The sequence below is a fragment of the Apteryx rowi genome, unplaced genomic scaffold, assembly GCF_003343035.1.
Source record: "Apteryx rowi isolate R43461 unplaced genomic scaffold, aptRow1 scaffold_20, whole genome shotgun sequence".
NCBI lineage: Eukaryota > Metazoa > Chordata > Aves > Apterygiformes > Apterygidae > Apteryx > Apteryx rowi.
The window spans coordinates 2,830,068-2,852,832 of NW_020448308.1; the positions used below are offsets into that span (position 1 = coordinate 2,830,068).

The 22,765-nt window shown below is 50.6% G+C and overlaps 1 protein-coding gene across 1 annotated transcript in view; it reads right to left on the reverse strand.

The window, feature by feature from the left end:
• Positions 1-22,765, reverse strand: part of CASTOR2 (cytosolic arginine sensor for mTORC1 subunit 2) — a 65,431-nt gene continuing 42,666 nt past the window's right edge. The window contains exons 4-9 of the mRNA XM_026063638.1: positions 22,327-22,459; positions 20,332-20,455; positions 19,608-19,718; positions 18,164-18,246; positions 16,446-16,540; positions 1-11,422 (exon numbers count right to left, since the gene is read on the reverse strand). Of these exons, the coding sequence (XP_025919423.1) occupies positions 11,357-11,422; positions 16,446-16,540; positions 18,164-18,246; positions 19,608-19,718; positions 20,332-20,455; positions 22,327-22,459 (612 nt within the window). The 3' untranslated portion in view covers positions 1-11,356. The remainder of the gene's footprint in view (positions 11,423-16,445; positions 16,541-18,163; positions 18,247-19,607; positions 19,719-20,331; positions 20,456-22,326; positions 22,460-22,765) is intronic.

A 22,765-nucleotide genomic window follows, 5' to 3' on the forward strand; every position in this document is an offset into this window, starting at 1 on the left:
TAAAGACAATGCCAAGCTCTGCTTTATTTTCATCAGTTTGATCAGTACAAAAGCAGACAGCGTGTGTCACTTTTTTTTTTTTTTTTTTTTCTCATTTTTCATTTTAATTAACACTTTACAAAGTACAAAATATACTGTCATTTGTTTTGGAACATTAGGATTTTTTGTGTTTTTTTTTGTTTGTTTTTTTTTGTTGTTTTTTTGTTTTTCCCATACAGTACATAAATCTCAGATTTCAGCATAAGACCAGCAAAGAAAAGAAGCGTGCGCGCTCGCCGGGAAAGCAAAGCCTCCACCCTGCGGTGCCGCGCGTGACTCCCGGCTGCCGCCGCTGCTCCCCCTGTGCGGAGGCCGCCGCGAAGGCTCCCGGCGGGGCGACCCACGGCCTCCTCCTCCACGCCCCCCTCCTCATTTTCATTAGTATGGTGATTAAAGGTGGGGAGGGAAAAAAAAAAAATCGCTTTTTGCCCTAGCGTCCCTCTTCCCGCCACAGGTGAGGCTGCCGCTGTGTCTCTGAGCAGGAGGAGGATGGCTGCCGGGGCACCCCTGGCTCTCTGCCCTCGTCTCCCCCTGGCCAGCCTGTTCGGGGCCGTAAGCGGTACTTTGCTCAGAGAGAAAATGACGGATAAACACGGGGTTTTTAAGAAGGTCCTGAAGATATGCACCCCCCCCCCCCCCACACACCGGCCGCCCTGCCAGGCCGCCCGAAGCCAGGGGCGAGCGGCAGGGCAGGAGCACTGCAGCAGCCGCCACTCTGCCTGCAGCTCGCTAGAAATTCGGGGTGACACGACCACCTCCCGGGGCGTTTGGGGAAAATTCGGGCTTCTTCAGTCCACAAGAAGGGGGAGGGAGAAGAAGCCCACTGTGCGGTTGGGGCGAGCCGAAGCGCTAACGACGTGGCGATGCGTCAGGGCGGGAAATGGCCGCCGCCGCGGCGAGGGGGAAATGCTGCTGGGCAGTGGCCCAGACACCGGCCTGCTTCTAGCGCTTAACGAACCTTGAAGGAAAGCGCACGCTCTGGAGGCGAGGTACAAGCGGGGCGGAGGAGCCTGCCACGCCATCGGATGCCGGGAGCCCGGCTGGGCACGCCTCAGCGGCGGCGGCGGCAGCACCTCGTGGGCGGGAGGCCGGGCTGACATGGCGGCGCCCCACGCCTCCAGCCCCGCAGCCAACAGCACTTCCACACAGCGGGCGCCTTCCTGCTGCCCACGGCCGTTACATCAGCGTGATTATTTCCAGCAGCGGCAGCAGCAAGGTTTTCGGATCTGCCGGAAAACCAGCTGGCTCCCCGGCCCCTCCGGAGGAGCCCTCAAAGCGCCCCGTTCACCCCCTCGCTCCTCGCTCCGGGAGCCTCCGAGCCCGAGCAGCCACCGCGGAGGCTCCTCAGGACGGACCGCAGCGCAGGTAAAACGGCACCGCACATGCACGAACAGCGAACAGAAAACACTGAGAGCCGCTCCCACGAAGGAGACGGCCAAAATTCAATTCCTTCTTCAGTAACGAGACCAGGTGAACGGACTAGCCAGGCATATTGCTGCAGGTTAGCTGAGGGGCTCGACGGAGCGGCCCTGCGACGCCCCCGTGTCCCCGAGACGACGCGCTGCTGTTTTTAGGGTCTCTCTTGCAGCGGATGGGCCAGCGCTGCCGGGAGGTAAAGCTCTCTGCGGAAAGGTTTGCACTTCCTGAAGCGTACCAGGAGAGCCAACTCTTTGGGCAATGGTCTCAATTTTGCTGATCTCAGTAATTCAAAAATAATTACGAGAAGCAAGGACAAGAAATTGTTGTTTTTTTCCTTATGAATGCAATCCCCTCTTCCCTTCCCGTCAGCTTCACACGTGGCTAACGCTCCTTAGCTTTTCCCAGCAGCCGTGATAGATCGAGGCTCAGAAGGACACTGGTCTTTTCAGCAAAGGGGAACCTCGCATCAATGAAGGCACCCAGGGAACTAAACTGCATGTCCCGAGCTCCTGGGAAAAGGGGTTTTGTGTCCGAGGCTCGGCCCTGTTGATACCCAAACTGTGCCCACGCAAGGGCTTTGCTGATGCCTCCCGTGCCTGTCCAAGCCCAGGCTGCCGCAAGTGGGAAGGCAGCAAGCCCATCCAAGCCCTGCTCGGCGCAAGAGGGTCTGCGGACACTCGGCGCACGGTGGACTCGAGCCTGGTCCCGAGAGCCTCCTGCCTGGCCCCATCACTGCACAGACACCCCATGGCTGAGCCCAGACCGCTGCCATCTCCAGCGCCTGCCGCGTGCGAGCCGGCATCCCACAGCACCTGAAGGCAGCCGGTGCTTCCCGCGGCCCCTTTCTCCCGCGGCTCCGGGGGCTTTTGCAGCCCGGCAGGACCCAGCGAGCGCCGCCAGCCGCGGCAACAGGCACAGCGGAGAAACAAAAGCTGACGTCAACTTTCAGACAGGAGCCTGAATTCCTGAATTAAAGAGTTTTCCAACAACCCTTGTGCTCTAAGCAATTAAATGCCCGTTAAAAAGAAATTTGAATTGCCCAAAAAGAGAAGCACGCCCAGGGAGGCATCCAGCCTCCAAGCCATCAACTCAAGTCAAACCAGCCTCCCGCCAGGATGAGCGTAAGCTTAAGCACACGAACAGGACTGAACAAATGAATTCCTCTTTCAGGGCCTTAAGGATACTCAGAGTGGCCACAACAGTGAGACAGCTCCTTGCACACCAGGCCCTGGAAAATGGTAGCAACGTTTCTATTTCGAAGGCGGTGGCAGGAAACTAGGTACTTGCAAAATTACATTTGTCAGGTTACAAAAGAGCTGGTAGGAAGCCTTTGGGAGAAAGGCTTATTCTTATAAATGCAGAAGGCTGGTTTCCAATCCTCAACGACCTGAGATACTGCCAGAAAGCTGGGGGGAGCAGGGGGCACCCTGAACTACAACCACCCTCCGAAAGCGTCTTTCCAAATGCGCAGTGCAAAGAGACACTGCCTCTCCCACATCAGCACAGCGTCGCATCCCGGGAGGAGAAAAACAAACCACCCCCCAAAAATGAAAAATGGAAGGAGCCACTTTTTGGCATCATTTTTCAGGGTTGGGGGGGACACAGCTAAAACCACCAGGCCTGGCTAGAAAGGGACATATAGATCAGCTCTCCTATGGTATATGCAGAGGACAGACCTAATATAGAGGGGACAGAGGGAAGCAAAGTGCTTCCTCTCCCCTCTCGCAGATATTTCAAAACTTCAAGTGCCACTGGATTCCTGCTGGGCAACTCCAGCCTTCCCAGATCCAAAACCCACCCACGTTTCACGCACAAAATTCTGCAGAAAGCTGAAAAAGGATGAAAATAAAAACAACAGAGACTAGGGAATTAAACAGCTGGTTTGCAACTAGAACAACATTCGTCCTGCCTGGGATAGCACCGGAGGTGAGCGGAGCGCAGCACCGTGCGTTCGCACCTCCAGCTGGGCGCCCTGGGACGGGGGAGTCAGGGCCGACGCGACTGACGTCTCTCCCGCTGCTCCCTGACACTTCTGCTGTTGAAAGGGTGGTTTCTAAACGGAGACGAATACCCGGGGCTACCGCTGCCTCGCAGCCCGGCCCCGACTGCACCCTGGGCAGCCGTAATCTCCGAGAAGGAATTACAGAGTGGGGAAAAGCTATTACGGGTAATCTGCAAGGTAGTGTTTCAGTTCTAGCCCTCAATGTATAAATTATCTACTCAAGCAGAAGGAGCAATGGCTGGTGCTGTCTAGAGAGACCAAGTGAGGGACGCTGTGGCTATACACGTTCCAAAGAGGTATGTTTCTTTGCACATTCACACTCTAAAAGAGTAACGTACTTTGCTTGAGACATGCTTCATTTATTTCCCCTGTATAAAACCGAGCCTGTGCATTGCTCCAAGTTCCCCATAGCTTCTGCAGGGGTTAAACCACCCGCTGCAGCAAGAAGGATTTGCTGATTAAATTCAAGCGCACATTAGTTTGTGCTGTATTGCAGAACACAGTTCTTTTCTTTCCCTGTGCCAACTGGGACGCTACCACCTAAATTTGTGCTTCCTCAGCAGGAGTTCGGTCCCCCTGGAGCCCTGCAGCGGCGTGTGGGAAGCACGAGCAGCGCTGCGCTGCCCATCACGCATTCGCACCTTTGCCTTGGCAGCTGGTGTTGCAACAGCCTGGCCGGGCTCTGGGTCTGCCGCTGCCTCCGGCCGCCTCCTCCGGCTGCTGCGGACAAGCAGCGCGACGGCTAGACGGCCGGCTTGCGGCCGAGGACAGACACCACTCGCCAGCACAGCTGCACGGGCTGTGCTTCTGGGGCATCAGGTAAGGAAGGAGGCAGAGGAATGGAAAAGAGGGGGCTGGAAACAGCAGGAAAAACACAAGATTCACAGTTTAGCGCCTCCCTCCCAGGTGCACCGGGAGGCTCCTACAATCCCTGTCGGCGTATGCACGCGGAGCGTTTCTGTACCGGCCCAGGGCTGCAGAGATGCCCAAGGGATGTCGGACAGACAGACACACCTGCACTCGGGGTGAGGAGGTGTCCAAGTCCGTCGGGCAGATCTGCACATCTCGGCCAATGTAAACACTCCCCAGCGCATGCTGTAAAATGTAAATACTATTTGGCAAAAGGATTACTGGATTGTACTCTCCAGCAGGTAATGGAAGTTTAATCCATTCCAACATTTGCAGGCAGGACTGCACCAGGTAAGCGAGATGCCTTAAGCTGCTTCCTGGAGAGGTCCACAAAAATAATGAAAATAACATGGAAAAAGAAATGCTCATCAAAAAATGATCTCTTGTCCGCTGCCGCGTGCTGCTGTGAGGCAGTCGCACTTGGGAGCTAGCAGCTGATGTTCAGGCTTGGGCTGAACAATGAATTTCTCCCTTAATCACTATCAGAAAATACCATTGCTCCCGTGGCGAGGCAGAAACACTGACGAACGCACCGCAGGCTGTCGCCGAGAGGGAACCCGTGTTCTCCTGCACCTCCCTTTTACTCAGGTCATTGATCTTTAAGGTAAGAAGTTCGAATGCCCTGGTGCTTTCTTAAAGCTCATGGGGGTTCATGGGCAGAGAAACCACACGGATGTGAGGATGCGACCAACCCCCTCAGGTCACAGCCGTTACCTCGACACAAGGAGCCACCCCGAGGCTTTCCCTGCCGGAGACATCGCAGCAGCAGGAGATCTTCTGACTGCTTGGGGTTTGCGAGGGCTCATGCCACCTTTGCTAGGATGGCACTGGCGGACAAATGCATCCCAGGGGGTTTCGCTGGAGCGAGCAGGGAGGCTGGGCAGGGAGGGGATGGCTGTTTAACTAAAAAAAAAGAAAAAGAGGAATGAAAATTCTTTTGTAGTCACAGTGACTGAGCATATGCATTCATTTTTGCAAAACTAAAAAAAGGAACTTGACATTTTTCCTTTGCATCATTCAGTATGCCTGCTAGCCTTTCCTTTCTCCTGGCCTTTCCTCGCTGCTGCACCTCTCACCCTGTGCTTGGGGACGTCCTTCGGATGACAGACGGTGGCAACCCTCGATGCCAACTGCAACACCTGCACACCGCAGCTCTGCCCTGGCTTGGTACCGGTACCAGCAGCTGCTCCCGCGGCGGAAACAGCCGAGATGGACACAGGGATAGGCAAAGGGCTGAAGACCTGGGCCGGCTGGTGCAGGGACACGCGAGTGTCGCACACCCTGTGCAGATGATGCCAGCAGATTCATTGCACATGCAGCCTCTGAACGGAGATGCTTTCTGCCTGGCCTCTCTCTCAGGTGTTTACACCCTGCTTGCATTAAGAGCGTCAGGAAAACAACCACGTGCTATCAGTTACTGCTAGGGCTTGAGTAAGCTCCTCCGCTAAAAGCCCCCTGCATTGCACAGCCTTATTTTCCTTCCAGAGTTGGCAGAACAAAACGTAATGCTTCAGAAAAATTAAACCCGATTAATTTTTGTTGGATGCTTTTCTTGGACAAAGCAATCACGACCTTCCAGTAATGTTTTTCTTTAAGTGTCAGCCCTGAAAATCCACGTCAGCTCCACATGGCACATCTTAAAAGACTAAATTACTGCTAAATTCCATTTGCAATCTCATAAGCAGGGTCTGACATCAACATGCTTTTTGTTACAGACACGGATTGATTCATCTCTGCCCAAAAGCAATCTCTACCTGTGCCTGTGGGAATGGTAACACTAAACTTGGCGTTAAAAATAAATTTGGAACCAGCAGCATGTTGTTTATAAGGTGAATGTTCTTTATAAATGGGTTTGCCATTAAGTCAGTCTTAATACTAATGTCATCCACTGTGGGTTCCGCAATCTCTGCATTCCAGTCAAAGCAGAACACGTCCATTAAAACCTCCCTCTGCCAGAAAGATCATCACATATCACTTAGAGCAGAATATTTCAGAAATGCTATCAATCAACTGCAAACCAAACTGACTTCAGTTTCTGAAAGAAAAAGAAAGATGCACAAACCTATTAAAGGATGCGTTTATGGGACAGGCAGAAAATTAGCAACTTAATGTTGAAATATGAGCTGCAAGGAACAACCCCCAGCAAACACGCTTGTTGCATATGATAAAGCGTAACTGAAATATCAGACTAGGTGACATTTTGGGTAGAAACCTTTTCCCATCTGGAATCTAGCAAACAGCACTCCTGCTCAGCAGGAAACTCCAACAACAAGATGCAAAGACCACACATTTCCAATTATTGAGTTCAAATAGCCTCTGTTACTTTTAACGGAAAAAAGCCCCTCCTGCACTTTCATCTATTTAAAAATAACCCACTGATTTAAACTTCCTAACAGGCCGACAAATGCTAGGCTTCCAGTAAATACCAAACATCTGCATTAGCACTGGTTAGTCTTCTGGCCATGAAACCACCAACAGCCACCAAAAAAAGACCTCTCTGGAAAAGCGAAAACCTACGCTGGTAAAAGGCAGCCAGTAAATCACACCCTCACGAGCAAAAAGACAAGTGCACGCCAGCACCCAGCGTGCCTGGGGAGGTCCACCCCGACCCGGCACCCTCGGACCCACGAAGACGCGCCCCGTCATCTCCAAAGACGTCGCCGTGGGGAAGGTTTTGTGCGGTGCTTCCCTGTGGTGCTCCCGGGCAGGCGAGCGCCCGGCATTGCAATCGCTGCCGAAGGACGCCAGGGAAATCCGGCCCGCGCACGTACCGCTTCTGTGCTCACGGGAAGGGGGAGCCCCGCTGCAAACCAGTTGGTCCCTGGGGTTCGAACAGGCACTTGCAAACGACCCACCGCTGCATATAGGCTGAAGCAATTCAGGGCAGCAACTAAAACAGAGAAAAAGGCGCAACTTTTCTAAAGTCTCTGTGCTCGGTGCACCAAACTGAGGAGGAACAGGGTGCTTCTGAAGCAGACAAGAAAAAACGATGTTGCAGATGCATTACTCCGCAAATCATGCTAGGTGTCTGCCTGCTTGCAGCGAGTGGGAGAGCCACAGCTTTGCTTCAAGTTGGCTTTGCTGCTGCTCTCTTAAAAATGCGTAGAGAAATCCAGACAGCGTATCTCAGTATTCATATTGCCTATATACTTGAATTAAAAATATATGGTGAGTACATGTGTGCATACAGCACTTACTACATATATACACACACACAGAGCGTGTGCCTAGAGTATACACACATGTACTCACACAGTATATATTAACCTATATTGCTCAAGTATATATGCTATGTACAGTATATAGCCATACGAACATAAAACACAGGTATTTATATGTGTACAATAGATACATACTAAGTATTTCTATGTAAACACTATACAAGTATATGAACACACACACACACACACACACACTTGCACAGTAGAAAGGAATTTGCAGCCGAAATCTAATCAGAAAAAAAAGGAAAAAAAAAGGACGAGAAACTACATAGTAACACACACACAACATGACAAAGGTTTAGATTTCTAAGAAAACAAAGGCCTCGGAGAAACAAGGAAGGAGACTGAGAGCTGTTTTCTCCTTCCCCGGCCACCCCTCCTCGCAGGGATGGAGCCGCGTTTCGGTGTTTGGTGAATTTTTGTGCAACGAGAGACAGGAAGCAAGGGGGGGGGCACGGAGAGGGTCCTGCGGAGGGAAGGTGATCCCTGATTAGCTCAGCAACCGCGGCCAAACCCAACTCTCCGACGAGCCGCGCCAGGAGACTCGCGCGCGGCTCAGGACCGTGCCGGCGGGCTGCAGGCAAACCGCGTTTGCAGGGGTGCAAGCGCCCAGCGGGCGGAGAGTCCCCGTAAGACACTTTCCTCCTTTTATCTACACAGTGTTGCAGAAAGGGCGCGATGCCACCGATGCTTGGAGACAGACATTATCATAGTAAGGCATTAAAAAAAAAAGAAAAAAAAGAAAAGGATCCTTCAATTCTCCCCCACCCCGAAAGCCAGGTGCCGGGAGAGCGGGGGCAGCTCTAAGCCGGGGGAAGCCGCAGAGCGAGCACGGGAGCTCGCCTCTCTCCTCCTCCGAATCCGCACGTCCTCGCCCAGCTCCGAGCACGCTCGTTTGGGCTCACAGTTAAGCGCTGCGGTGCTTTATTTATTTATTTTTTATTTTTACAAAGCCACCAAAGGCCCCATCCTGCCTTGACCTCTTACCAAGCGAAGGTCTCCCCAAGCGACACCACTGCGCAAGGCTGCAACGACCCCAACCGCGCGCTGCACTTCCACGGTCGTCTGAAACAACCTTCTTGGTTATCGAGACAAAAAGAGAGAGGAAAGAGAAAGGTGAATCCGATGAAGATGGCAGGGATGTGGAGGCCCTCAACAGTGTTTCACCCATGTGAATTCTTGGGGCTAACTTTTCAGTGACAGCGCATCAACCGGCTTTGCGAAGAGTTTTAAAGCACCCCAGAGCCATCCACAGACTTCACAAATTTAAGGCCGACTCCCTCAGGGAGAAAAAAAATAAAAAATAAAAGGAAAATTTAAATCAAAGAATCACCATCTAAAACAGCCTGAGTGCAAAGTTCAAAAAGAAAAAAATTTAAAGATTATTGTTTTTCTCTTTCTCTTAAGGCTCAGTAAAGTTGTTGCTCGTTTCAAGTAATCCCTTACCATAAATGTCATGATCCTTAGAAAGCAGCAACAGCACGTGGGGAGGGCACCGAACATCGCTCCGACACAAGCAGTGGCTGATAATCCTTTCCCAGCAGCTGCTAAAACCCACAGGCACCAGCCGGACCCCGTCCCAACGAGACCGTGCGCGCACACACACGCGCGGGGCCAGCGCGCACTCAACGCGGCTGATCTGAAACCTTGGGTGGCTGCGACACAGCCGTACGCTGACGAGCAAACTGGTTTTTGCCTCCAAAAAATCGGCGCAAAACAAACCCGCAGGCTGCAGTGCCGAGGAGAAACCCTTCAGCGATTCGCGCCGTGCCAAGCCGCCGCCGTGGTGCCGCGCTCTGGGTGCGTTCCGGATTATTGCACTGCCCAGCTGGCGCCCGCGGACCGACGGCAGGCAGCGGCGGACCGAAGCATCGCTGCGAGCAAACATCTGGAGATGCACCGTGCCGCACCTGGGATAAACCTTTACTCCAGAAATTTGGAGCGGATACAATACACCATGGGGCAATTTTGACAACCCCTGGAAAGGAACGGCAGAAATCCTGCTCAGGAAAGTACGTCGGTGTGTGCCTACGCGCTCCCGGGCAGCGATGCTTTAACTCCGTTAGGGCCTACAAAGGGAAGCTACCCACGCGTTTGCCTATGGATGCTCTGATGCCCTGTCCAGCTGCCACACGACATCCCCGATTAAAAACCAGAAGGATTTGCAGCTCAGCGTCTGGGTCCAGCAGCACCAGAAACCAGGACTTGTTAAGCCCTTCCTGCTCGGCCACCATCGGCGTGAAAGGAGAACTAAGCAGCGAGCCGCGGCCTGGCGGATGCGTTTGCGTGTCCCAGTATAAACCACGGGGACGTCATGACTGATCTCGGATGCTTGCTCATTGCTCTGGATTAATGCAAAACCCTGGCTAAAACCTGCCATGTGCAGGCTCAAGAAAACCATGTTAGAAGTTGTCTCTTAACTAAGGCCGGAAAGTCCTTATCAAAACTGTAAGACCTGGAATTTCTTAATGACAAAAACGGGGAGGAAAGAAGTCTCGAAACGCAAGAAATCCTCGGCTGCTTAACTGCAAAAGACGCTCCTCTGAGTACGGCTTCTCCTTGCTCCCGCAAGCTCCTACGCCAGGGCGCTCCCACTTTGGGCAAGGCTTGCCCTCCCTGCCTGCATCTCCTCCGTGCTCCCAGCGTGCGGAGAGGGGCTGCAGGGCACTACGGAGGGCGGACGCCACGGCAGGCTGCGACGCCTCGTTCCCTTCGGCCACCGCCGGGACCCCGGGCTGTGACACCGCCGGCGCAGCGCAGGATGGCAGCAAGCACCAGGGCTGCCCTGAGCGAGGCAGCGCTTCGCCCCGCTGTGAAAGCAGTAAAAGCGGGATGGGAAGAGGCCCGAGGAGGATGGAGATGGGATGCCCCCCTCCTTCACCGACCCGGCTCCACGAGGGCCGAGGACGGCTCTGCCGGAGGGGGAACCGGATGCCCAGAGCAGTCAGGCTCCCTCTGGCCAGGGGGCAGCGGGAGGGCGGCTGCAGAAAACTGAGCTGAAACAGCTGCGTTTCAAAGCAGACAGGAGTCCCCGGAGCGCCACCCGCCGGGAGATGGCACAGAGCGGAGCGTCGGCCGGGCTTTCTCCGGGCAGCCCGGCTCGGGCTGCAGGGAGAAAGGAAAAAAGGGGGAAAATGCAAACAAAAGGATATTCCCTATTCCAACGACAAACAGGTTCGCCAGGGGAATCCGAACCCAGCTCCCATCCTATTTGAATGCGCGCAACGAAGGACGGTCTTCGGAAAGTCCCGTGGGAGCGGGCAAGCCAGCGCCACGCAACATCTCTTCTGTTTAACTCCACGTTTCGCTTGGGGGCTGGTTTTTGGGGCTCTCTTGGAGGACCGGGCCCGTGCGTGCTGGCCGTGCCGCGAGCTCTCGCTGGAGCGTCCGCGCTCGCAGCCCGGCCACGCCGCCCCCCTTCGGGGAGCGCCGGACGTCCCGCACGGCTCCTCGCACACCGACAAAGCAGGCAGGTTACGTTGCGCGTCAGAGTTGTAACATCAGGAAACCATCCCAACGGCCTTGCCTCCTGCCCCTCATTCATAAGGAAATTTAATAAAATAACAATAATAATAATAATAATAATAATAATAATTAAAACAAAGGCTTATTGGAGCTGTTTCCGCTCATCTTTCCACAGTCTCTTTTCATGTCACTCTCTGGAATCAGATTTTTCAAGAAATACTGTGAGAAAAAAAGAATAATAATAATAATAATAATTATAATTATAATAATAAAAAGCATCTGGAACCAGCTCAGAAGATTTCTAATGCTTTTCAGCTTGACTGACTTGGAGTGCATTGACCACACCGTTTATATTTTCTTCAGGTACCTGCAAGAAAACAAAAAAAGAAAGGTCACGTCTTTAGCAAAAGCCAGGGAAGGACGACAACAGAGATGAAGCTAAAACAGTTCCCGAGGACCCAGGTATTGTTGGACACCTCAACTCCTCCAACAACGCTTGTCTGAGAGACAGAGCTACCTTCCAGTTCAGAAGTGATGACAAGGGTTTGCTGATGCCCCGTATGAGCAAACTGCATAAGCAAGTTCTGGCAGTTCTGCCATCTTCATGGTGTCTGCTGGTAGGGAGACCAACTGCTCGGGCTTACTCCTTCCCTTCCCCTGTCCTTCTTCTCCTTTTCCTCTGCTCTCCTTTCCCTTCCTTTCTTTTTAAAGCATCTCCTCTGGGTGAGCGACACTGAGCCTGCTGCCAGCCTGTCGGTTCCCTTCTCTCCCGCTGCATCCTGGTTGGCAGACGGAGGAGCAGATACACCTCACCTGAGACCGTGCGGTTGGGCAAGAGAGAAACACGACAGCCCCGGAGACGCTTCGCTGCTCCAGCACTGGATTGGGCTGAAGGGCGCCACAGCCTGCCCAAGTGAGCACTTTATTTCTTGCAATTACCAATCCGGCTTTCACAGAAAGGTGACGCCCGGGTAAAGCTCCAAGAGTCCTGGTAGCTCACGCACCACCGCAAACATGCAAGAGACTTGATTTCTGCCTCAAAGCACTTGTACACCAGGAGCTCACTAGCGCAAGGTGCCCTGGGCTGATGGATTAATGCAGCTACATGAGGTCCCATGAGGCTGTCGGGGCTTCTTACAAGCCTGGGACCCATGAGTCTGGCTGGTGAGACCACATGGGGTGACAAGGGGAAGAGTCTGTCAGTAGAAGAGGACTGCCCATCTGCTGGTGGTGGGAATACCCAGACAACATAGCGTAGCACCCACATTTTGTTATCCTACCTTGCTGACAACACTTAATCACATAGAAAGGTCTACACACAAAATTATTACTGTGTCTCTTTCTTTCACACTTACTGCAAGAAAAAATGCCTTGTAACAGAAGATGCACGTACCTCCTTCTCAGAGTGACTGTCATCCATAGAAAAGAGTATCACAAGTAAAGTTATACTGGACAGAAAAGATGCGTCCGACCATTATATAAAGTCAAGCAAAACACTCAAGGGACAGGCAGCTAACAGCTCTTGAAGGAGAGGAAAGTGGAAAGGAGACTGAGGGAAAAATAAATGATCTGTGAGCTGCCGCAAGAAGCCAAAATAATTCATGTGAAGTTGAAGAAGGGACTGCCTCCTATGCAAGGTATGAGAGTCCTTTGCCAGAAGCACAATGCCTGGATTCATCAGACACCCTTCTGAGTTCGCACAGTGGAAATACAATTGGACTGTGATTTTCTACAAGGCTTTTAACAAAACTGAGGAAAAAATACATGAGGAATAGCAAGAAGAACTTTCAATTTTCCAGTGGAACAATGGAGCCACTAGCTCTGATAATATGTGAACAAAGGTCAGCTGAGAAAGGAAGAAAATAATCTTGAGACAACCGTATAGCCAACTCTTCCCGATTAAGAAGCAAACCTCCATCGTACGAAATAGGACTATGAGACAGGAGTCTCTGCTGCTTCTCCTCCATCATTTTTCCCAGTATCTTGAAGACTAGAGTAGAAGCAGCTGTATGACTGTTTGTTTCTGCTGAAGATAATGGGAAAAGACATGGGAATCGATTTTGCAAAACAAATTTTCGCAGCCATCCCCAGCAGACATCGAGCGTGTCTCTGCATATACTCCGTCAGTGCAATACAGAAGCATGTGAAGGCAGAACAGGCCAGTTCTGGCCCACTGGCTTTGATGTGCATGGATCCACCTCCTTGCTTACCCAGAATGGGCTGAACCTTCGCTCACTGCAAAACGCATGACCCCCTTAAAGTCAAAGCAATGAAATCAATCACACGGTGAAGGTCTGGGCTGGATTTTCTCTGGGACAGGGGTGCAAACAGTTCTGACTGGTACAACACGTCCTAGTTTGCCACCAGCAGAGAAGTCCTACCTCTCCTCTGCCCCTCTGAGAAGATCTCTATACTAGTGCAACTGGTGCTACGTGTTCACTTGTCAGCCAGAGGGTAGATCAAAGCATCTACTACGAAAGGCAAAGTAAAACTCCAAACTACATCGCAGACACTTCTTTGGCTTCAGCCTTATTAGATGCAAAAATCGTTGTGAAGAAGAGCAACACCTCTGAGCATGAGACAGTGAGAGCAGAACGCCAGCTGGAAAGAGGAAGAGGGATCTTCTCACTAGCTCTCTCCAGACGTACCCTAGAGGGAGCTGAAACCGCAGCTCCCTCCAGCCCGACCCTACGTCACCCAGGGGACGCACCAGAGACCTGGAGGGTCCTGGCTTGGCACTGTCTCGCAAAGGGATTTCCTCTCCAGCGCAGCTCTGGATTTCCAGAGCCACGGCACACTCCTGCAGCTACAGCAACCCAGGAAGAGTCTCTATTAACACCCAGGGCACATAAAAAAAATCAACAACAAAAAAATACCTTAAGACACATGGGAGAAAAAAGATCAGGTCAGAGGGGAACAAAAAGTTTTTGCAAAATACTCTCACTGGTTGACAGCAGGTACTGAACAACCTTGAAGAAAGAAAGGCAGCATGTAGAGAATGGATTCAGGAAGCACTTAAACCTTGAGAAATTTCACTAGAAGTCAAGGTGTCTGGGGAGCAGAGAGGAAGCGTGAAGTTAGGGAAATTGTGTGAGAATCTACAGAGAGCGTCTTGGCCAACAAACCCCATCTAGAGCAACCAAGAATACAGCCCAGCCACAGCTTCTGGAGCAAAGTCAATCATGGGAGTGCTTGAAATGCACCAGCATTTAATGCATTTTGGTAGGAAGCTTTGACAGCTAGAATAGTCCTGCTCAGAGGAAAAGGCATTTACAACTGCAAGGAAAGAAAACAACAAGTCGCAAGGAAAATGATAAAATAATGATTTGAGCACGGAAGGTCTGCAGACCTTGATGCATGGCCCCAATACCACACTGAACATCTGCTGGGAAGCTGAGAACTGCCCGTCTCGGATGGAGCAGGCTGAGACACATTTAAAAGGTGGAGCTGCCTGCAGAGTCATCACACTTGAATGGCGCAAGTTTTAAGTGAAATATCTATTTTAATCAGCAGAGCTTAGCTCTCCAGATATTGCTTGACAATTAGAAGCACTCTGCACCCTCTGCCCTGCACGGAACATGCACCTGGGGCCACAGGAACAGGTAGGAATGCGAGGCAAAGCTAACAGTATTGATTTTAAAATGGTGTTTTATTGGCTTATCTTATCAGCACAGTTAATATTCAAGAAAATAAGATAAACATATATAACACTTTGACCTTTGCTATCTGGCATAATATTTACTTTTACTCTTTTCACATATGACCTATGTGCTGCAAATGGTTTATGCCAACTGTGAAAAACCAAAGTAATTAGCTGAAAAAAAACCCAGTGCAAAAAGCCCCTTGAACTCATCGGAGCATTTACAGGTCAAAAGTAAGGCCTGGGCAGTGAGTTTGCAGGGATGAAAGGAGAAGTATAACACAAACAAGAAAGGCTGCACTTAAGCAAAACAAAACAAAAAGCCCAGTTCTGCCTCAAAAACACCTTCCCTTGCTGTGCTGCCATGCCCTAACGGAAACTGGAAAAATACAACTTTGGATGCAGTCCTCATGAGTGAGGGGTAAAACCCGAGGTGAGACCACTGCGATGCATGTGGGCTGGCACGGCCGCAGGAGCGTGGCCCTCCCGGCATGGGGACCGCTGCAGCTACGTGGCTCGTCAGATCTACTCCTCTACGCCTCCATCGTATGGTATGGTAAAAATGACTATTTAGGTGCTCCATGGTAGTCCTCTGACTAGTGATTCGGTGGACTGAGGCCAAAGAGAGTGGCCACCTGGGCGAGTAATGGTGGAGCCTCAAAACCTGCAAGGGTTTGAGATCCGGCTGTGCTCAGCCAGGCTGGGTTTTTGCCAGGGATAAGCCAGTTCAAACCCTCACAAAAACCAGATGTGCTCAGCAAGGCTGGGGTGGGAGCGCAGCTCCAGCAGGATCCAGTGCTGACTCGGGTTTGCAACCACAAAAATGCACAAAGAGAACAACCACAGATGGGCTTAGTGGCATGTTCAAACACTCCAGAGCCTTTGAAAAAGTTTCTAAAAATGGGCAAAGAATGCAGGTATGCTAACTGCCTCAGCAAAACAACCAAATCCACATCTCTGCGGTTCCTGCAAACCACGATGAGGATCCTTCAGAAACAGCAGAGCTAACCGGGGCCTCCCAGGCAGATCTCAAAACGCAGAAGACTGGGGCCACACAGGGACCGAGAGATGAAGGCAGAGGTCTGCTCTTGGGAAACTCTCCAAAATGGTCCCCCTCCCTGCACAAAGCCACCCTCCTGAGAGCCCCCGACCACGCTTGCAGGGAAACGGAGAGGATTTGTGGCTACTTCTATTAAAATAACAGACAGCGATACCCTGGAAGAGGCTGCTGAGGGCAGGTTGTGAAGTCTCCATCGCTGCTGGTGTCTAAGGAACGAGACCAGCCCTTTGCAAGAATGACGCTCGCTGACCTGGGTTTGCCTTGAGGTAGGGCTGGACTCGTTTCAGGAGCCTCTGGCACGGGCAGTAACCGCCAAAAGGCTGTTCATTTGGGAGCGCCAGCATTGCAGAGGGAACGGGGCAGCGCGGCCTCCGTGGCCTTGGCCCCAGGCTCCTGCCAGCCCAGCCCAGCCCTTACAAACAGGCTGCTCCTGTCCCAGCCTGACCTGCTGCTCTAACCCAGGCTTAAACGTGAGGATGCAGCAAGGCACGGCAGAGAGGCGCAGGCATGGTCTCACCCTCACCCAAGCTTTAACGCACCAGAAACATTGGGGAGAGGCATCTGTGCTGGGCCACGTCAGAGCAAAGTCACCTTGGCAAGCTCTCCTGAGAGGAAATGATGCTGCCACCATCACTCTTTTCCCAGGAAAACACCCCCCCCCACCCCCAGACAAGCTACCCTGATACTCACCAATGCGTGATCAAACTTAAAAGTACTGATGTAATAGGCTGGGATGTCGGCTGCGGCCAAAGGCTCAGAAATCTGAGCGACAATTCCACATTCATCTGGAGGGAGACAAAGAACAACCGTGATCGTCCGAATGGCACCCGTCGGTCACCCCGGGGCTCGCCAGCGCCTCGCCGATGCGGGGAGCAAGCGGGGGCACCGCCAGACCCTGCAGACCTCACGCCACGGGCTCCAGGAGTACAGTCCCAGGGTTTGACTTCCCTGGGGGATCAGGGGAAGGGCTGCAGTACCGAGCCCACTGGATGAAACGCCTTCTTGTGTGTATTTGGTTGGTGATGTTTACGCAACAGCGGCAGAATCGGGCTCTTTGGGCAATCACAGTGCATTGCACAATTGATTTTATCACCTCCTTTTTCTTCCAGGGAAATGTAAATCTCCCAAAGGCACAAAACATTAGAACTGGAATGATTTTCAAAAGTCCAAAGAAAGGCAACTAATGAGATTCAGGATGAAAGCATCAAAAACTAGCTCAAACAGCCAAACCTTCGTTTTTCTCTTTAGTTGTTGCTATTAAACTATCTGCCACGCATTGCTGAGAGAGGAGATGCTGAACAGCTGTTTGGCCTGGCCACATGGTTCCCGGGCCACAGACTGCCACCACCACTGAGACTGGATTTCATGCTGATTTAAACGGTTCATCTGTCCTGTTCATTTGAGACCAATCGTACATTGTTTCCAGGTGAAATCGGAGTTTCACTGATCCAAATTTACCATTCTCTCTCAATTCTAACCTAACATATTTAAACGTTGCACATTTAGGAGTGTGGCAGATGTCCTGATGTCCCATCAATGAAATATGGCATGCCATTTCTGCAGATTTTGCCTCAAAGATGCAAAAAAACAAGGTGCATGAAGATTTCCTTCTTTTTATAGACCCAGAAATTAGCTACTGAAATTAGTTCGTCTGGTGTAGATGTTTGATGAACAACGAAATAGGGATTAAATATAAAAATTGGCCAAACATTTTTCAGGGATAATTACAGGCTTCTTGAAGCTTGTATTTTGGAAGAGTTTCAGAGACCTAATTTTTTCATGGGAAGGAGCCCCAATATTTTCTGAAAACCAGAGCTTTGTTGCATTATCTCGACTGGACTCCTTAAAATTACAAAAACAACAAGTCACTTCTGCAGATGTGAAGTATTTGTTCTGTGCTATTTCGATCCAATATTCTTTTGATTAGAGAAAATGTTTGCAGCATTGGATTTGAAACTGAGGTCCATGAACAAGGCTCCCACTTGGACTGCTATAAATCAGTACTAAATCTGCAAAAGCCACAGAGTCATCCAGGGTTTGCACCGGAGTATGACAGCCCTTTCTGACTCCTGATTTTAGTAATCTAAAGAGCATTCCCATGCCATCTTTTAGGCCAATTTTTCTCTTTAAATAGAGACCTAGCTGTAGCTACTTCCCAAGTCCAGCAGATGAATGCAATTGAGGTGGAGCTGTCGAATACGTAGCACTTTCAAAAGTCTATTTAAAAGTCTGATCTATTAGGCAGGAGTCGGACTCCACCTTTTCAAAAATCTCAGCTCTCAAAGTCAGGTTAAGCTGCTGGCTCTTAAAAGGCATCAGACTGGCTGCTGCATGTTTTATCATCATTTTAGAAAGCCCCAAGGCGACTGACTACCTGCGCACCAACTGATCCCCCAAATGTTACCTACCGAAGCCAAGCGGCTGCCCACCAATCCGCACCATCTTCCAGAGTTCGCCAGATGCACTTGTAAACAACAAATTATTAGGAAATCTGCAAAAGAAAAGGGAACACCAAATGTGGCAATTAAAACACAGCAGTGTGTCAAATTCTGCCGGTGGGGATGCCGCTGTTCCTATATTCCCCACGCTGCTTGAAGCAAACAAAAGCAGCAGCAGCAGCTCAGTGAACATGAAAGAAGTCAAGGCAAGTGGCACAGATGCACCTGCCTGCCCCTCCAGTTGTCCTATGGTAAATACACATGTGACACTGAAAGTCTGCATAAGCACTCAGAGAGGTGCAGAAGAAACTTGTCAAAACACAGGCTATGCCCCAGCTTTACAAACCCCAAGACTGTTAATTTGAAGGCCTGATTTCAGCTGCGTTGTAGGAACACCTGGGGACAGAAGATGCTTCCCCCCGACTTTCTGAGGAGTGTGAATGGTGACCACTGTGTTTGTGTCTGAGCATCTTCAGTGCTTTATTTACACATCATCCCTGGGAGGTCCTGCAGACATCCCCATCTCTTAGCAGGGGAAAGAACAGCAGAAGCGAAGTGACTTGCCCAAGGTCAAGCCAGCAGTCTGTGACAGAAGGAATCAGCTCCCCCGGCTCCCCAAGCATCAGGCTACTGCTCTAACCCTCAAGCCTCTCTTGAAGGCAGACAGAGGTTTATTCCAATTAAGGTTGAAGGGACTTTAGAGAGCAATTAATAGTTTGAGAAACAAGTCCTTAGGGCAGGCAAGTATCAAAACCAAACACAGTGCTGCATGTCAAAAGCAAATCTATGAATTGCATCTCGGTACAGCATCCTGCCTAGCCTCCAGAGCTCAGCGAGTGATGCGAAGCTGAAGAAGTTCATATATACACACAGGCTGATATTTGTTCCCTAGCTGACTTTTCGTCTTGCCAGACAAACGAGTCATGAGCTCCCGCTGCACAGGGATGACTCAGTACATTACCATCACAAGCAGACTCCGCACCAAGCCCAGCCATGTGTGAAAGCGAAGCTGGAGGACAACGTCACTGAAGTCCCCACCCTACTTTCGGGCTTTGGCAGTAAAACCTCGACCATGTATACCAGATTTTTTGTTCTTTGCTGTTAAGAGTTCAACCATGAACAACCGAGTAAAAACGTCAAAAGCACGTTGCTTCAGTGTCCCTCTTTCAAAAGTGAGAAAACCCTTGGGATTCTACATTTCACTGGCTTTTGATTAGACTGAGGGCTTGGACAGACAAACTCAGAATTCACTTTCTCCATGCTGGACTTCACTCGGAAAACTGACAGGGTGTACAGGCACATAAAACTGTCCCAGAAATGGTCCCCAGAATTAACATGTATGAGCCTGAATAACTTCCTGCTCCTCTGAGAACTTTCCAAGTGCTTTTTTGTGGCCCAAGAGACCAAGGCTCACCTCTGCTGTGTCTGGACATCCATGACCAAGGAGATGTAACCCTCAATGAGAGAAAAGGAGAAAAAGCGAATATGTCCCGAGTCTTCGTTGCCCACCACTGAGTCTTTTACTCTGAAGAGACAGTAGAGAACAGCGTTAACTGCAGCTAGAAGGGTAAAAGAAGGCTTTTAAAACAGATATAGGCACTGAAATCAAAGATGTTCATACACTGACTTAGGGAAGAGACACTGAGTCCTGTCATATTATACTGCTTTTCATGTTTTGGTTTTGCAGGGGAAAAAAATACCTGTCCCCACTACTGATAAAACTCTCCGGTCCCTGCCCTAAGCATGCTCCTCCAGCAGGAGGGCTTTGGCGAGTGTGGGTCCCCAGCTTTCTCCACGCTGGCCCAGCATGGCCCGTGCATATGCAACAGCAGCCCAGCCTGCACTCCATTCGTGAGGCACATATGCATTTGCAGCACACGGGTTGCATTGCTACTCTTGGCTTAAACCTGCAGACGCTCAGCTTTACAAAGCCAGCAGACACCTTTGAGCACCCTCATGTCTTACTTGGTGTCCACCTGGCAGGACACCCCTCTTGGACGGGTGAATACACCCTTCCTAAGCAGAGGACACCCAAGGCCACAGCTGATGCCTAGATATCTTGAAGCAGCAGTGGAAATCTGTGTCCTGAGACACTGCCCGCACCTCCCCCAGGAGCCTCGCTCCCTGGCGTGACGTACCCATTGGAGTAAAACATGACATCCATTAGGAGTGTAGCAACAGTGGGAAGGGTATCTGGATCCAGGCTGGTGACGCAGAACATATTACTTGGGCTGGAAAGGGGATGAATGACAGGCCTCTGAACTGCAAGAGACACACAGACACACACAGCTATGAAGCTAAACCTGCGCTGGGTTCACGTCCCACCAGACATTTATTAGCCACGCACCAGCACCAGCTGCACAGAAAGCTGACAGTGTTTGTAAGTGCAACTGCACAAGAGATGGAAGGAGAAACTTCCTGCTAGGAACCAGCTTTGAACCTTTGATGCCTAGGGACCATCCCTCTCCCTCCTCGGGAAGGCAAGAGCACAGCCTGGGGGTCTTGCGGCACAACCCTTGCAAGACAGCACTGGAAAGCCCTCAGGTGCTGGGGAGAGCATGGAGGAAAGGGTAAGCTTCAGGTCCCTGAACACCGTGCATGGCCTGTGCATGACTTTTAAGAGCAATTTGAACTGTAAGTCTGGAGGATGGCTTTTAACGCAGAGGGACGGGTTCCCTCGCTGGTCAAGGCATGCAACTGCTGCCATTTACCATGGCCAAAGGATGGTGTAGCCCCAGCCTGGCCCTCTGCAAGTTCTCACATGGGGATCGAGGAGCCTGGTGGCCAACCTGGGCTCATGGGTGTACAAGGAGAAACCACCCGCAGCACCCAACCCCGCACGGGGAATGGTCGGCTCTTTGCTTGCAGGGGCTTTCAAGCCATCAGGTGCATCCACACGACACAAGGGGTATCTACAGGAGGTGGCAGGATAAATGGAAAAGCAGAAATAAATTCAGGCTTCTGCTGTTTAAAGGCAGGGGTATGGAAGGCATTTCCCTGCTGGGTTGTTGGCAGCCTAGACCTCAGAAAAAATGCAAAAAAAGCAGGTGTCCATCTCAAAACACTGGCAAGAGGGAAACAAAACGCGGCATTTTTGTGGAAAACTGACAGTTTGCATAACCCTGAAAGGAATTCCTCACCTAAGGTTGGGGGACTCAGCTGTATCCCCTTTCCTGCTGCCAGCCATGCCCACTCACTGGGCAAGGGTACCCCCTTTTCCCTCCTTCCTCAAGGCCTATCTTGCCACAACATCTAAAAAAACTAAAACCACCCCTCGTGCAGTGGCTTGGCAAATACATGCTTGCAGCTGGTGGCCAAGGGGCAGCTGGTATTCATGCATGCAATTATTAAACACGGCAACAGAACAAATTGCATACCTGTGCACCATCAACACCCCTCTCACTGTGCTCTTCCTCCACACTTTTTGTATAACGTTCGTTTTTTTAAACAAGATGATCTATAGCTATCGAGTGACTAGGCTGAGCGGCGCTTCATAATAACTGATCCCCGCTTTGTTTGGCTATGGGCACAAAATTACACTCAGGTGCGTGGGTAAACCTACGTATTTAAGCATTTCCTTTTCCTGATTGTGCCTTTTGTTCGATGCTTGTTTCTGCAAACTGCAAACATCCTCAGTTTTTGTATGGCACGGAGCTCACGGTGGCCTTGATCCTGACTGATACTGAAGCGTGAAAGTTGAACAACAATATTCTCTGTGCCTGCAATGCTTAAACGAGATTTTATATAAGCTATTTACCTTTGAAATGCTGAAACATGGAACTGTGGGCTACAGACAACGTTATTTTTGCTACTGAAAATGAATTGTATTTTAACTTTCTGTTCTACAAAAGGCGAGATAGAATTCATGATGTCCAGAGACATGAAAATAGAATTATAAGACTCAAATACAGCAAAGCTCATCAACATTGCTCCTGGTAGGTTGTGTAGGTTAAGGACCTACTCAAATCCTCGGTTGAACTGGGACACACTCAGGCATGGGCTAAGATGGTTTATTATCCTACAAAAAGATAAATATTCACCAAAATGTTGCAGCTATGTACTAGGCAGATTCCTCACCCCCATCTAACATGGAGACCACCTTCCCAGAAAGCTGAAACCATCCTGGTCCTTACCCAATTTTGGTTTGACAAATCCGTTCGTTATCCCAAGGTCATCTGCAGCCACCGTCTCCCCGTTCACTACTCTGAGGATGGTGAACTCAGCAGCCAGTGTATGCATCACGAAGGGCAGGTCTCGCTCACGTACCTGAAGATGACAACAGGATTTGCTTGTGACGATGCGTGCCAGATACAATAATATGCTGCAGTGGAGGTTATGTACTCTTAGGGTACAGAAAAGTAGACATATCACTCCTCCTTGAGCCAGCAGGTGCATAAGGATAATTATCATCCTGATGTGCGTTTGGAGAAGCATATTTAGTGATGTTACTGCAAATATCAGTAGGATTAAACACAACACTTTCAGATCTATGGAGAGACTTCAGAGGACTTGCACAAGCTTGAATCAGCTTGCAGTTACTAAGATGAATGTGTTTCACCTCTCCTCTTCCAG